Raw genomic sequence first — 15601 nt, 5'->3', positions numbered from 1 at the left:
CATAATAGTCTCTTGTGTTTAATATCTGGTTCCTAGAAGTGATTCACACACATCAACTATTAGCTCTGTGGGGACATTTTGCAGAAATGTCAATGACACCTCAGATGCACCTGCTTTGTTTGGCAGTAGAGGTATTTTCCCAATGTTCACAGTGAACAAGCAGCATACCAGTTTTTTATAAAAACTATGTTTGTTTCTCCAACCACTACTGAAAGACAAGACATTGTTTTCCCATAATGTAGATTCACATTATGGTCAAGAAATTTGACACATACAACAGCTAAGTGAAAATTCAATCCTACATCCAGTTTTCCAATATAAGGCAAAACTTTACCGAGTAAGGTGGAGAACAGCTTCCACTATATTCGAACCATCTTTGGCGCTTGTTTCACAAAATAGTGCCCCATAGGTCTGTAAAAAACATATACATACCATTAAATGAAGGCTTTGATTCGGTTTCCTGGAATGTTCGCTTTTAAAACCAATAAAATAAAATAAAAATATTGCCCTGTTGAGTATGCTAAAACTAATAGTTAAAAAATTGGATTGAGTTTCAAGACTTTAAAAAAAAAACAGGTTTGAGCCTAGTTATGTCAGGAACAGTTCCTAGTCAGAGGATTTTTATTTTGCATCCAAAAAAAAAATCCCACAGTACAAAATTTCATGGTTTAAGGCTCTTATATCCAAGTGTCACACATACTACCAAATGTTCTCTATCAAATAATTTGAGAGAGAGAAAAATGATAGCTTAAGGTAACCACTTAGGAATTAAATGTCCATCAAAAATATGTCTCCTTTTGGCTGGCAGCTAACATACATCCCGCCCCCCCTTCACCCTATCATTTTTTCCTATCAAGATTCAGCAGCCTCTGTGTTGCTAAAACCAATGGACATTTTCTAGTCTATTATTTAACCTCCCAGTGGTTGTACATACAATCACTGATCATATCACTCTCCTCCTTCAGACCTTTCGAGGCTTCCTATCCCTCTCAAGCAATGTTGAAATGCTTACCTGGCCGACAAGGCCTAGCTTGTATGTGGCCCCAGCCAACCTCCCAGTTTTACCTGCCACCACTCTCCCTCACTCATAGTGCTCAAGTTACCCTGGCCATCCCTCTATTTCCCCAACACTCCAAATTCCCTCCCACCTCAGGACCTTTTCACCTGCTGTTACCACTACCTAGGTTATCCCATATCCCTAGTAACCCTTTCCCCAGGCTGACTTTTACCTACCTTCTAGATTTTTAGGTAATCCTCCCTTGAAGTTAAGATTGTTTTCTAACTCTGAAAAGTTGGTATTAGGTCTTCCTACTGTAAAACCTCTTGATGCATGTATTTTTCCAGCACAGCACTTGCCGCAGTTGTAAGTGATGAGGTTATTTTTGTGTGTCTTTGTCTAACAGCTGGAGACAGTTTCCTTTAGGAAAGGAAAATTATGTGTGCTGTGGGGCTGGGTGTGGGCGACACAGTCCTGTGTGGGATACGGGCAGGATGTGATGGGTGCTCTGGAGCAGGGAGAGAAGGAAGAACCAAACAATGGGGAAAGGCTACTGTGAAACCTTTACCCATGAGCCCCCAAATCCATAGAAAATCTAAAAAATACACCAAATGAATGTATTTCTAGTAGAAATGGGTAGTGCTGCTGCTGAATTTCATAGCCAGGATGTTATAGGGTGAAATAGAGATGGCCTTTGAGGATGCAGGAGGGTGGAGGACATGAGATGCATAATAAATAAGCAAACCTTGGGAAACCTGAGAAACTATGGGGGAGGGAATAAAATTGGCATGTGGCCAGGAATTATGAGCTCTCTAGGGGAATATGTGGATTACATGGGTTTAACATCTGTCTCCCCCAGACAGTAAGCTACGTGAGGACAAGGACGGTTTCCTTTGTTCTCTACCCTTTGCTCAGCTCACGATGAAGTGCTTTTTCACATGGTGGATACAATTAAATATGTGTTGAATGGATCTCTTCTGTATTTCACTGCCTAGTTTTGATGTTTATCATTATTTGGCTCACAGTTCTAAAATTTAAAACAAGAAACAATTCCAACTTAGAATAGTGGAATTGAAACTTCTTTTTAAAGTTCACATGTATGTGTTACAGAGCAGTCCTTTCATGTTGATGACAGACAACGTGATAGCAATGTCAGATCGGACTGTTATGATAAGAACTTCATATTTGACCTAAGGAGCATCTGGTTCCTTGTTTGGGTAAGACAAGTCATAAGAGGGGCCACATAGCATTCTGACACAATGATAATAATGAGAGAATAAACACTGCCCACAATAATAATCTGGACAGAAATGAGGTCCATCCTTTGTACAAATGCATAGCCAAAAATACTTTTATACTATTCCAACTGACTACAAATCTTAGAGAAAAGAATGAGTCTTCCAATTCTCTTCACCCCTTTACCCAGGTGACACACTGCACCATCTGCTGCCCCTTGGCACAGTGACCCTCTGGAACCAAACCCATCTTTTCAAAACAGGACACCCATTCTTCTTCCTTTACCTAGGTTCCAGGACTAGAGAAGGATTCCAGGAACTGGGGAAGAGTGAGGAGGAAGACAGGATAATTTTGCATTCTCTTTGTCATTGATACTCAGTGGGGGAAAATGATCATGTGACTGTTTTACCTCCACAAGGGATTTAACTCTTGGTGTAATTATTTACATTCATGGGACGGATGGGGGCCACTGGGAGTTCTGCCTGTATAGGGACAGAAGACTTATCAAACAGAGTGGAGTTTGTCAAACAGCCTCTTCAGCAAATGTAGACAGAAGTGAAAGGTCCCTCCCAATTTGGACCCACTCTTACTCTTACCATGGCCAGTTTTTCTCCAAAGTACCCTGGGACACATTTTTGTCCTTCCGCTTCAGCAGCATCACGAAGATCAGCCTTGTTTCCTACCAACATGATAGGAATGCTATTATGGGCTGCATCCTACCATGAAGAAAAGAAAGAAATTGTGCATACATGAAACACTGGACAAGTTATGAGGTTGATGACGACAACAGCTACCATTTCTGAATGCCCCTTATATGCCACATGATGTACAGACAATATCTTTAAACCTCAAAATATCTCTAAAAGGAGCCAAACCTTTTCCCATTTCATCAGAACACTGAAATTCAGAGAGGTTAAATAAGACATTGTAAGGGCCAGGGGTGGTCCAAACTGACTCCATCACCCTTGCCACTATACAAACTAATACCGAACTCAAGAGGCACAACCCCAGAATTACATTTGGCTGTAGTGCCCACATAATTTTCTATAATTTTCACTCCAAACAGTGGTGATTACAAGACAACTTCATTATCGCAGGTACAAAACACACAAATATTCCCTCAGCTATAATGGAACAAAAATGGAGTCTGAGAGTTCCACACTCGCTGCTAGCTGGCTTACAACAAAAGCAAAATAAGAAGGCCCTAAATGTCAACATTTTTCTTGTGAAGAGTCAAGGAGCAGTCATTCAAAGTAACAGATTCTCAGGATAATGCTCCCAAATCAGCACATGCATACTGTTGCACTGTCTGTCCCAGCATTCATAGAGGAGCTGGCTGGCAGAATGTAAGATGTGAGAGGCAGAGTTAAGTTTGAGACTGTCCCTCCCACCACCTGGCCGCTTGCCGGCTGCATGAAATCAGGCAATCTCTTCCTGTTTCTGCCTCCATTTCCCTATCTGTAAAACGAAGGGGTCAGTAAGGACACATCCCCCTGAGCAGGCTATGATGAGAACAGAAGACAACCTGACTAGAAAAACAGGTTTATAGCTCCTAAACAAGCGAAGCAGCAGCCCTCACTGAGAAATGACTCTTTGTGATGCCTAAAAACATCCAGGTGCTCATCCACTTTGGTACCACACCTGATAACAGCATCAAGAAATGAGCCTCAAAACCAATGAAATTATGCCACTTCACTGCCTTTTGGACTCGTTTCTGATGATGAGTCATTATTGTATTGTGGTTCCTCTGTACACAATGAGTGAATTTTCTCTTTCAACATTTTCTCTTTGTTTTGGCTTTTAGCAGTTCAACCATGATGTGTCTAGGTATGGATTCTTTTTTTTTTTTTAACATCTTTATTGGAGTGCAATTGCTTTACAATATTGTGTTAGTTTCTGCTGTATAACAAAGTCAACAAATAATTATAGAGTCAGCAAAACCATCCTTTAAACATGAAGACAAAAGAAAGCTGTTTCCAGATAGACAAAATCTGAGAGGATTTGTTGCTAGCAGACCTACCTTTTAAGAAATAATAAAGGAAATCCTTCAGGTGGACAGGAAATGACACAGATGGTAACTTGAATCCACAAGAAGAAATGAAGTGCCCCCAAAATGTTAAATATATGGAAATTAAAAAGAGTACATAAAAAAAACCAATGAAATTATATTCGACTTCCTTTCTCTTCAAACCACTTTCCTCCAACCGAATGCATCAGAGTGAAGTAAAACCGAAGGGGAGAAGGAAATGAAAGGCCCTCCTCAAAACTAGATGCCCTACCCATTAATGTGTTAAGTAATTGCGTTTGGTGGGGGTACTGCTCGGTATTCAAGGGGGCATCATATGGAAGCCATTCATCAAATATTCACTTAGGTAAGCCAAGAATCTGAGTATCTAAATGACTTAAAGTCATACAGATAAATGCTGCCACCTCCTTCAAGTCTTGACTCAAATATCACCTTCTGGTGTGACTAACCTGACTACCTGTAGCGCACTGCCTCACCATAAGGTCCTTTACGTTGGCCTCGTTTTGTTCCTATATCTAGCACTTCCTATCATTCTATTTCTTTTATTTAGTTATGTCTGTGGCATGTTATGTCTTCCCCACTAGAGTACAAGGTCCATAGGGAAGGGCTCTTCGTTTTACTAATGGATATACTACAAGCACTAGCACAGTACATGCACAAAGCAGGGATGCCCAATATATTTTTGAATGTGTAAAAGTCGGAAAAACATCTCACATCTCAAGTGTCTCCATTAAGCTTTTACCCAAAATATTCAATCAATAAATTATTCATGCCAGGTAAATGGACATAATTTTATTTATAAGCTTTTGTAACCTAGTGGTTTTTTTAAGGTTTTTTAAAAACAATTTTATTTATTTTTTATACAGCAGGTTCTTATTACTTACCTATTCTATACATATTACTGTATATATGCCAGTCCCAATCTCCCAATTCAATGCCTTCCACCCCCCAGGTTTCCCCGCTTCGTGTCCATAAGTTTGTTCTCTACATCTGTGTCTGTTTCTGTCTTGCAAACTGGTTCATCTGTACCATTTTTCTAGATTCCACATATATGCGTTAATATATGATATTTGTTTTTCTCTTTCTGACTTATTTCACTCCGTATGACAGTCTCTAGGTCCATCCATGACTCTACAAATGACCCAATTTCATTCCCTTTTACGGTTCAGTAATATTCCCTTGTACATATGTACCACATCTTCTTTACCCATTCGTCTGTCGATGGGCATTTAGGTTGCTTCCATGACCTGGCTACTGTAAATAGTGCTGCAATGAACATTGGGGTGCGTGTGTCTTTCTGAATTATGGTTTTCACTGGGTATATGCCCAGTAGTGCGATTGCTGGATCATATGGTAATTCTGTTTTTAGTTTTTTAAGGAACCGCCATACTGTTTTCCATAGTGGCTGTATCAATTTACATTCCAACGAACAGTGCAAGAGGGCTCCCTTTTCTCCACACCCTCTCCAGCATTTGTTGTTTGTAGATTTTCTGATGACACCCGTGCTAACTGGTGTGAAGTGATACCTCATTGTAGTTTTGATTTGCATTTCTCTAATAATTAGTGATGTGGAGCAGCTTTTCATGTGCCTCTTGGCCATCTGTATGTCGTCTTTGGAGAAATGCCTATTTAGGTCTTCTGCCCATGTTTTGATTGGTTTTTTTGTTTTTTTAATATTGAGCTGCATCTGAAGCTGAAACTGTGATTAAAAATCTTCCAACAAACAAAAGCCCAGGACCAGATGGCTTCACAGGCGAATTCTATCAAACATTTAGAGAAGAGCTAACACCTATCCTTCTCAAACTCTTCCAAAATATATCAGAGGGAGGATCACTCCCAAACTCATGCTACGAGGCCACCATCACCCTGATACCAAAACCAGACAAAGAAGTCACAAAGAAAGAAAACTACAGGCCAATATCACTGATGAACATAGATGCAAAAATCCTCAACAAAATACTAGCAAACAGAATCCAACAGCACATTAAAAGGATCATACACCATGATCAAGTGGGGTTTATCCCAGGAACGCAAGGATTCTTCAATATACACAAATCAATCAATGTGGTACACCATATTAACAAATTGAAGGAGAAAAACCATATGATCATCTCAATAGATGCAGAGAAAGCTTTTGACAAAATTCAACATCCATTAGTGATAAAAATCCTCCAGAAAGTAGGCATAGAGGGAACTTTCCTCAACATAATAAAGGCCATATATGACAAACCCACAGCCAACATCGACCTCAATGGTGAAAAACTGAAACCATTTCCACTAAGATAGGAACAAGACAAGGTTGCCCACTCTCACCACTATTATTCAACAGTTTTGGAAGTTTTAGCCACAGCAATCAGAGAAGAAGAAATAAAAGGAATACAAATTGGAAAAGAAGAAGTAAAACTGGCACTGTTTGCAGATGACATGACACTGTACATAGATAATCCTAAAGATGCTACCAGAAAACTACTAGAGCTAATCAATGAATTTGGTAAAGTAGCAGGATACAAAATTAATGCACAGAAATCTCTTGCATTCCTATACACTAATGATGAAAAATCTGAAAGTGAAATTAAGGAAACACTCCCATTTACCATTGCAGCAAAAATAATAAAATACCTAGGAATAAATATACCTAAGGAGACAAAAGACCTGTATGCAGAAAATTATTAGATGCTGATGAAAGAAATGAAAGATAATACAAACAGATGGAGGGTTATACCATGTTCTTGGATTGGAAGAATCAACATTGTGAAAATGACTCTACTACCCAAAGCAATCTACAGATTCAATGCAATCCCTATCAAACTACCACTGGCATTTTTCACAGAACTAGAACAAAAAATTTCACAATTTGTATGGAAACACAAAAGACCCCGAATAGCCAAAGCAGTCTTGAGGGAAAAAAATGGAGCTGGAGGAATCAGGCTCCCTGACTTCAGACTATACTACAGAGCTACAGTAATCAAGACAGTGTGGTACTGGCACAAAAACAGAAAGATAGATCAATGGAACAGGATAGAAAGCCCAGAGATAAACCCACGCACATATGGTCACCTTATCTTTGATAAAGGAGGCAAAAATATACAGTGGAGAAAAGACATCCTCTTCAGTAAGTGGTGCTGGGAAAACTGGACAGGTACATGTAAAAGTAAGAAATTAGAACACTCCCTAACACCATACACAAAAATAAACTCAAAATGGATTAAAGACCTAAATGTAAGGCCAGAAACTATCAAACTCTTAGAGGAAAACATAGGCAGAACACTCTATGACATAAATCACAGCAAGATCCTTTTTCACCCACCTCCTAGAGAAATGGAAATAAAAACAAAGATAAACACATGGGACCTAATGAAACTTCAAAGCTTTTGCACAGCAAAGGAAACCATAAACAAGATGAAAAGACAACCCTCAGAATGGGAGAAAATATTTGCAAATGAAGCAACTGACAAAGGATTAATCTACAAAATTTACAAGCAGCTCATGCAGCTCAATATCAAAAAAACAAACAACCCAATCCAAAAATGGGCAGAAGACCTAAACAGACATTTCTCGAAAGAAGATATGCAGACTGCCAACAAACACATGAAAGAATGCTCAACATCATTAATCATTAGAGAAATGCAAATCAAAACTACAATGAGATATCATCTCACACTGGTCAGAATGGCCATCATCAAAAAATCTACAAACAACAAATGCTGGAGAGGGTGTGGAGAAAAGCGAACCCTCTTGCACTGTTGGTGGGAATGTAAATTGATACAGCCACTATGGAGAACAGTATGGAGGTTCCTTAAAAAGCTAAAAATAGGACTACCATACGACCCAGCAATCCCACTACTGGGCATATACCCTGAGAAAACCATAATTCAAAAAGAGTCATGTACTAAAATGTTCATTGCAGCTCTATTTACAATAGCCAGGGCATGGAAGCAACCTAAGTGTCCATCAACAGATGAATAAAGATAAAGATAAAGAAGATGTGGCACATATATACAATGGAATATTACTCAGCCATAAAAAGAAACGAAATTGAGTTATTTGTAGTGAGGTGGATGGACCTAGAGTCTGTCATACAGAGTGAAGTAAGTCAGAAAGAGAAAAACAGATACCGTATGCTAACACATATATATGGAATTTAAGAAAAAAAAATGGTCATGAAGAACCTAGGGGCAAGGCGGGAATAAAGACACAGACCTACTAGAGAATGGACTTGAGGATATGGGGAGGGGGAAGGGTAAGCTGTGACAAAGTGAGAGAGTGGCATGGACATATATACACTACCAAACGTAAAACAGATAGCTAGTGGGAAGCAGCCGCATAGCACAGGGAGATCAGCTCGGTGCTTTGTGACCACCTAGTGGGGTGGGATAGGGAGGGTGGGAGGGAGGGAGACGCAGAGGGAAGAGATATGGGAACCTATGTATATATATAACTGATTCACTTTGTTATAAAGCAGAAACTAACACCATTGTAAAGCAATTATACTCCAATAAAGATGTTAAAAAAAAGTCATTTTAACTGTCAGTTAAAAAAAATATTGAGCTGCATGAGCTGTTTATATATTTTGGAGATTAATCCTTTGTCCATTGATTCATTTGCAAATATTTTCTCCCATTCTGAGGGTTGTCTTTGCTTCCTGTTTATAGTTTCCTTTGCTGTGCAAAAGCTTTTAAGTTCCATTAGGTCCCATTTGTTTATTTTTGTTTTTATTTCCATTACTTTAGGAGGTGGGTCAAAAAAGGTCTTGCTGTGATTTATGTCAGAGTGTTCTTCCTATGTTTTCCTCTTAAGAGTTTTACAGTGTCTGGTCTTACCTTTAGGTCTTTAGTCCATTTTGAGTTTATTTTTGTGTATGGTGTTAGGGAGTATTCTAATTTCATTCTTTTACATGAGCTCTCCAGTTTTCCCAGCACCACTTATTGAAGAGACTCTCTTTTCTCCACTGTATATCCTTGCCTCCTTTGTTATATATTAGTTGACCATAGGTGGGTGAGTTTATCACTGGGCTTTCTATCCTCTTCCATTGAACTATATTTCCGTTTTTGTGCCAGTACCATTTGTCTTGATTACTATAGCTTTGCAGTATAGTCTGAAGTCAGGGAGTCTGATTCCTCCAGCTCCGTATTTTTCCCTCAAGACTGCTTTGGCTATTCGGGATCTTTCGTGTCTCCATAATTTTAACATGTTTTGTTCTAGTCCTGTAAAAAGTGCCGTTGGTAATTTGATAGGGATTGCATTGAATCTGTAGATTGCTTTGGGTAGTAGAGTCATTTTCACAATGTTGATTCTTGCCATCCAAGAACATGGTATATCTCTCCATCTGTTTGTGTCATCTTTGATTTCTTTCATCAGTGTCTTATAGTTTTCTGAGTACAGGTCTTTTACCTCCTTACGTAGGTTTATTCCTAGATGTTTTATTCTTTTTGTTGCAATGGTGAATGGGATTGTTTCCTTAACTTCTCTTTCTGATCTTTCGTTGTTAGTGTATAGGAATGCAAGAGATTTCTGTGCATTGATTGTGCATCCTGCAACTTTACCAAATTCATTGATTAGCTCTAGTAGTTTTCTGTTGGCATCTTTAGGATTATCTATGTACAGTGTCATGTCATCTGCAAACAGTGACAGTTTTACTTCTTCTTTTCCAATTTGTATTCCTTTCATTTCTTCTTCTTCTCTGATTGCTGTGGCCAGGACTTCCAAAACTACGTTGAATCATAGTGGTGAGAATGAACATCCTTGTCTTGATCCTGATCTTAGAGGAAATGCTTTCAGTTTTTCACCATTGAGAATGATGTTTGCTTTGGGTTTGTCATATATGGCCTTTATTATGTTGAGGTATTATCTTGAGGTATGCCCACTTTCTGGAGAGTTTTTGTCATAAACTGGTGTTGGATTTTCTCAAAAGCTTTTTCTGCATGTACTGAGATGATATGGTTTTTATTCCTCAATCTGTTAATATGGTGTATCACACTGATTGATTTGCATATATTGAAGAATCCTTGCATCCCTGGGATAAATCCCACTTGATTATGGTACATGATCTTTTAATTTGTTGTTGGATTCTGTTTGCTAGTATTTTGTTGAGGATCTTTGCATCTATATTCATCAGTGATGTTGGTCTGTAATTTTCTTTTTCTGTAGTATCTGTCTGGTTTTGGTATCAGGGTGATGGTGGCCTCGTAGAATGAGTTTGGGAGTGTTCCTTCCTCTGCAATATTTTGGAAGAGTTTGAGAAGGATAGGTGTTAGCTCTTCTCTAAATGTTTGATAGAATTCACCTGTGAAGCCATCTGGTCCTGGACTTTTGTTTGTTATAAGATTTTAAATCACAGTTTCAATTTCATTACTTGTGATTGGTCTGTTCATATTTTCTATTTCTTCCTGGTTTAGTCTTGGAAGGTTATACCTTTCTAAGAATTTGTCCATTTCTTCCAGGTTGTCCATTTTATGGGCATAGGGTTGCTTACAGTAGTCTCTTATTATGCTTTGTAGTTCTGCAGTGTCCGTTGTAACTTCTTTTTCATTTCTAATTTTATTGATTTGAGTCCTCTCCCTCTTTTTCTTGATAAGTCTGGCTAAAGGTTTATCAATTTTGTTTATCTTCTCAAAGAACCAGCTTTTGGTTTTATTGACCTTTGCTATTGTTTTGTTTCTATTTCATTTATTTCTGCTCTGATCCTTATGACTTCTTTCCTGCTACTAACTTTGGGTTTTGTTTGTTCTTTCTCTGGTTCCTTTAGGTGTAAGGTTAGATTGTTTATTTGAGATTTTTCTTGTTTCTTGAGGTAGGCTTGTATAGCTATAAACTTCCCTCTTAGAACTGCTTTTGCTGCATCCCATAGGTTTTGGATCGTCGTGTTTTCATTGTCATTTGTCTCCAGGTATTTTTTGATTTCCTCTTTGATTTCTTCAGTGATCTCTTGGTTATTTAGTAACGTATTGTTTAGCCTCCATGTGTTTATTTTTTATTTTTCCCCCTGTAATTTATTTCTAATCTCATAGCATTGTGGTCAGAAAAGATGATTGATATGATTTCAATTTTCTTAAATTAACTGAGGCTTGGTCTGTGACCCAAGCTGTGATCTATCCTGGAGAGTGTTCTGTGTGCACTTGAGAAGAAAGTGTAATCTGCTGTTTTCAGATGGAATGTCTTATAAATATTAATTAAATCTATCTGATCTATCATGTCATTTAAAGCTTTTGTTTCCTTATTAATTTTCTGTCTGGATGATCTGTCCATTGATGTAAGTAAGATGTTAAAGTCACCCACTATTACTGTGTTACTGTCGATTTCCTCTTTTATAGCTGTTAGCATTTGCCTTATATATTGAGGTGCTCCTATGTTGGGTGCATATATATTTATAATTGTTATATCTTCTTCTCGGATTGATCCCTTAATCATTATGTAGTGTCCTTCCTTGTCTCTTGTAACATTTTTTATTTTAAAGTCTATTTTATGTGATATGAGTATTGCTACTCCAGCTTTTTGATTTCCATTTGCATGGAATATCTTTTTCAGTCCCCTCACTTTCAGTCTGTATGTGTCCCTAGGTCTGAAGTGGGTCTTTTGTAGACAGCATATATATGGGTGTTGTTTTTCTATCCATTCAGCAAGCCTGTGTCTTTTGGTTGGAATATTTAATCCATTCACATTTAAGGTAATTATCGATATATATGTTCCTATTACCATTTTTAAATTGTTTTGGGTTTTTTTTTGTAGGTCATTTTCTCCTCTTGTGTTTCCCACTTAGAGAAGTTCCTTTAGCATTTGTTGTAGAGCTGGTTTGGTGGTGCTGAGTTCTCTTAGCTTTTGCTTGTCTGTAAAGCTTTTGATTTCTCCGTCGAATCTGAATGAGATCCTTGCCATGTTGCATAATCTTGGTTGTAGGTTCTTCCCTTTCATCACTTTAAATATATTGTGCCACTGCCTTCTGGCTTGTAGAGTTCCTGCTGAGAAATCAGCTGTTAACCTTACGGGAGTTCTGTTGTATGTTATTTGTCATTTTTCCCTTGTTGGTTTTAATAATTTTTGTCTTTAATTTTTGTCAATTTGATTACTGTGTGTCTCGGTGTGTTTCTCCTTGGGTGTATCCTGCCTGGGCCTGTCTTCACTTCCTGGACTTTGGTGGCTATTTCCTTTCCCATGTTAGGGAAGTTTTCGACTATAATCTCTTCAAATAATTTTTCAGGTCCTTTGTCTCTCTCTTCTCCTTCTGGGACCCCTATAATGTGAATATTGGTGTGTTTAATGTTGTCCCAGAGGTCTCTTAGGCTGTCTCCATTCCCTTTCATTCTTTTTTCTTTATTCTGTTCTGCAGCAGTGAATTCCACCATTCTGTCTTACAGGTCACTTATCTGTTCTTCTGACTCAGTTATTCTGCTACTGATTCCTTCTAGTGTATTTTTTATTTCAGTTTTTGTATTGTTCATCTCTGTTTCTTTGTTCTTTAATTCTTCTAGGTGTTTATTCTTTAATTCTTCTAGGTCTTGTTAAACATTTCTTGCATCTTCTCAATCTTTGCCTCCATTCTTTTTCGGAGGTCCTGGATCATCTTCACTGTCATTATTCTGAATTCTTTTTCTGGAAGGTTGCCTATCTCCACTTCATTTAGTTGTTTTTCTGGCATTTTATCTTGTTGCTTCATCTGGTACATAGTTCTCTGCCTTTTCATTTTGTCCATCTTTCTGTGAATGTGGTTTTCGTTCCATAGGCTGCAGGATTGTAGTTCTTCTTGCTTCTGCTGCCTGCTGTCTGGTGGATGAGGCTATCTAAGAGGCTGTGCAAGTTTCCTGATGGGAGGGACTAGTGGTGGGTAGAGCTGGGTTTTGCTCTGGAGGGCAGAGCTCAGTAAAACTTTAATCTGCTTGTCTGCTGATGAGGGGGGCTGGGTTCCCTCCCTGTTGGTTGGTTGGCCTGAGGCAACCCAGCACTGGAGCCTAGAGGCTCTTTGGTGGGGCTCATGGTGGACTCTGGGAGGGCTCATGCCAAGGAGTATTTCCCAGAACTTCTGCTGCCAGTGTCCTTGTCCCTGCAGTGAGCCACAGCCATCCCCTGCCTCTGTAGGAGACCCTCCAACACTAGCAGGTAGGTCTGGTTCACTCTCCTATGGGGTCACTGCTCCTTCCCCCAGGTCCTAATGCGCACAGTACTTTGTGTGTGTCCTCCAAGAGTGGAGTCTCTGTTTCCCCCAGTCCTGTCAAAGCCCTGCAATCAAATCCCGCTAGCCTTCAAAGTCTGATACTCTGGGAATTCCTGCTCCCATTGACAGACCCCCAGGTTGGGAAGCCTGACGTGGGGCTGAGAACCTTCACTCCAGTGGGTGGACTTCTGTGGTATAACTGTTCTCCAGTTTGTGAGTCACCCACCCAGCGGTTATGGGATTTGATTTTATTGTGATTGTGCCCCTCCTACCATCTCGTTGCAGGTTCTCCTTTGTCTTTGGATATGGGGTATCTTTTTTGGTGAGTTCCAGTGTCTTCCTGTGCTTCTGGTGCTCTCACAAGAGGGAGTAAGTGCATGTCCTTCTACTCCACCATCATGAACCAGTCAACCCAGTGGTTTTCAGTTGAAGTGTATTATTCAGAGCGTTCATTCACCACTGACACTCTACTGCTTCTCAATCCTCTTGCCTATCCCAACAACCTCACAGTTAGTTCCGACCTATATTATAGTGGCTATATAAATTGCCCCCTTGGAATTTCCGCAAATTAGAAAAGGTGAGCCGTGGTGAAGGTTCATTGTGATAAGTGAAAGTCAAATGCCCAGTGGTATCTAATTTTTTCTCCAATAACAAATTCAAGAATTCATCTTGAATACAGTTTTCTTCCTTTTTAGACCCTATGAAAGGTAACATGAATAGCTAAGAAGGTCACTTACCACATGTAGGTGCTTAATCATTTAGCAAATTATGGCAGTAGGGCCCCTGGCACAGGCCACAGCTGGTCACTGAGGGGGCTATTTCAACCCTGTGGATGACCCTGCCTTTTGTGCCTCCTTTTCTTGAGTATAATCCAAAGTCTTAAAATGAAGACCAAGTCCAACAGTTTCAACAATAAAACGTTTTGCTATAGATCTTAAATATCTGTGGGTATGAGTTAGTTGGGATCATTTGTTCTTCTCTGAACTCACCAGCCTATTCCATGGAGGTTAATCTGTTCCCTTGAGTAGATCCCTCTCCTCTATGCACTAACTACCTCGGAGATTCTTTCTTGACATCAATGGATTTTTTCTTAACCTGCTGCTCACTCTGGAGCTTAATTAAAGGAGCAACCAGTGTTGAATCAGGAGGTCCAATTCCTCTTCCACTCCTAACCTCTAAATAACTAAAAGCCAGTGTCATACACTTTCTCTGCCTCAGGTTTCTCATAAAAAGTGAGAATAACATTACATTTCTTCCTTTCTCAGATATGTTACAGAGATGAATATAACATGTGGAAAACTTTGTGAAATAAAAATACTACATAAATGTCAACCCTTACGATGTATTTATAATAATTTGAAGTCATGATATTTCAGTTGAACAAAATGCTTATTTATATTCATCAATGAGTCTTATTGCCAATTTCAATCAGTCATTTCTTGCATCATTTCTTTAGTTAGAAAGAGAACATTCATTCTGGTGTTTTATAGGGTATGAAATAGGCCCAACTCAAGAAACTAGAGGCTAACCTGAGATCAGACAGCAGTGTTCTCTGTTCAGCCACCTCTGCACTTAATGCCTGTTAAAAATTATAGATCATAGACGTACGTGAAAAATTGTATTAACCACTAGATTTGTTTTTTTTTCCAAGAGTATGCTGAACCATGGCTTGAACTGTAGTTTTATGGTGATTAATAACCGTTGGTAGCACACTACATTTGGGCAAAATCATTTCCTACTTTAAAAAATTATTTACCATGAAACAAAGGATATGAAAGTGGCTCAGATGGACGACACCATCTCATTTGACCAAAAGAAAGCACAGATAGTTACCACACATTTAAAATACCAGTTGGTATTTCAGTAGTACCTTGGGGGTGTGTAAAGACCCAAATCACTGCCAGAATAAGGTTGAGAACACAGTTCCTATAGAACTTGGACCTGGTGCAAGCTCACACCCAGGTAGTGTTTCACCTATACTTCTAGCACATGTGGAAGCCCCTGTTACACCTCTAGTCACACTACACACCCAGCCCCATCACCCCCCTTGTTTGTGAGAGCTGCTTCCCCTTTTTGGGTTGCCTGAATTTTCAGTTGCTGCTAATCAGGTTCTGATTATATCTATAAGAAAACCCAGGAGGGTTTCCCTGGTGGCACAGTGGTTGAGGGTCCGCCTGCCGATGCAGGGGACATGGGT

The 15601-nt window shown here is 39.2% G+C and overlaps 2 protein-coding genes across 2 annotated transcripts in view; one reads left to right on the top strand and one right to left on the bottom strand.

Moving 5' to 3' along the window:
* Positions 1-15526, top strand: part of LOC309799521 (uncharacterized protein) — a 121869-nt gene extending 106343 nt beyond the window's left edge. The window contains exon 5 of the mRNA XM_082612789.1: positions 13690-15526. Within this exon, the coding sequence (XP_082468915.1) occupies positions 13690-13806 (117 nt within the window). The 3' untranslated portion in view covers positions 13807-15526. The remainder of the gene's footprint in view (positions 1-13689) is intronic.
* The window catches only part of RASEF (RAS and EF-hand domain containing), a gene marked incomplete at its 5' end in the record, with an annotated part of 85630 nt that overhangs the window by 9046 nt on the left and 60983 nt on the right, over positions 1-15601 (bottom strand). The window contains 2 exons of the mRNA XM_082611268.1: positions 335-411; positions 2830-2949. Of these exons, the coding sequence (XP_082467394.1) occupies positions 335-411; positions 2830-2949 (197 nt within the window). The remainder of the gene's footprint in view (positions 1-334; positions 412-2829; positions 2950-15601) is intronic.

This window comes from Mesoplodon mirus, assembly GCF_964341445.2.
Source record: "Mesoplodon mirus genome assembly, chromosome: 1".
NCBI classification, from domain to species: domain Eukaryota; kingdom Metazoa; phylum Chordata; class Mammalia; order Artiodactyla; family Ziphiidae; genus Mesoplodon; species Mesoplodon mirus.
This window is presented reverse-complemented; position numbering and strand designations above follow the sequence as displayed.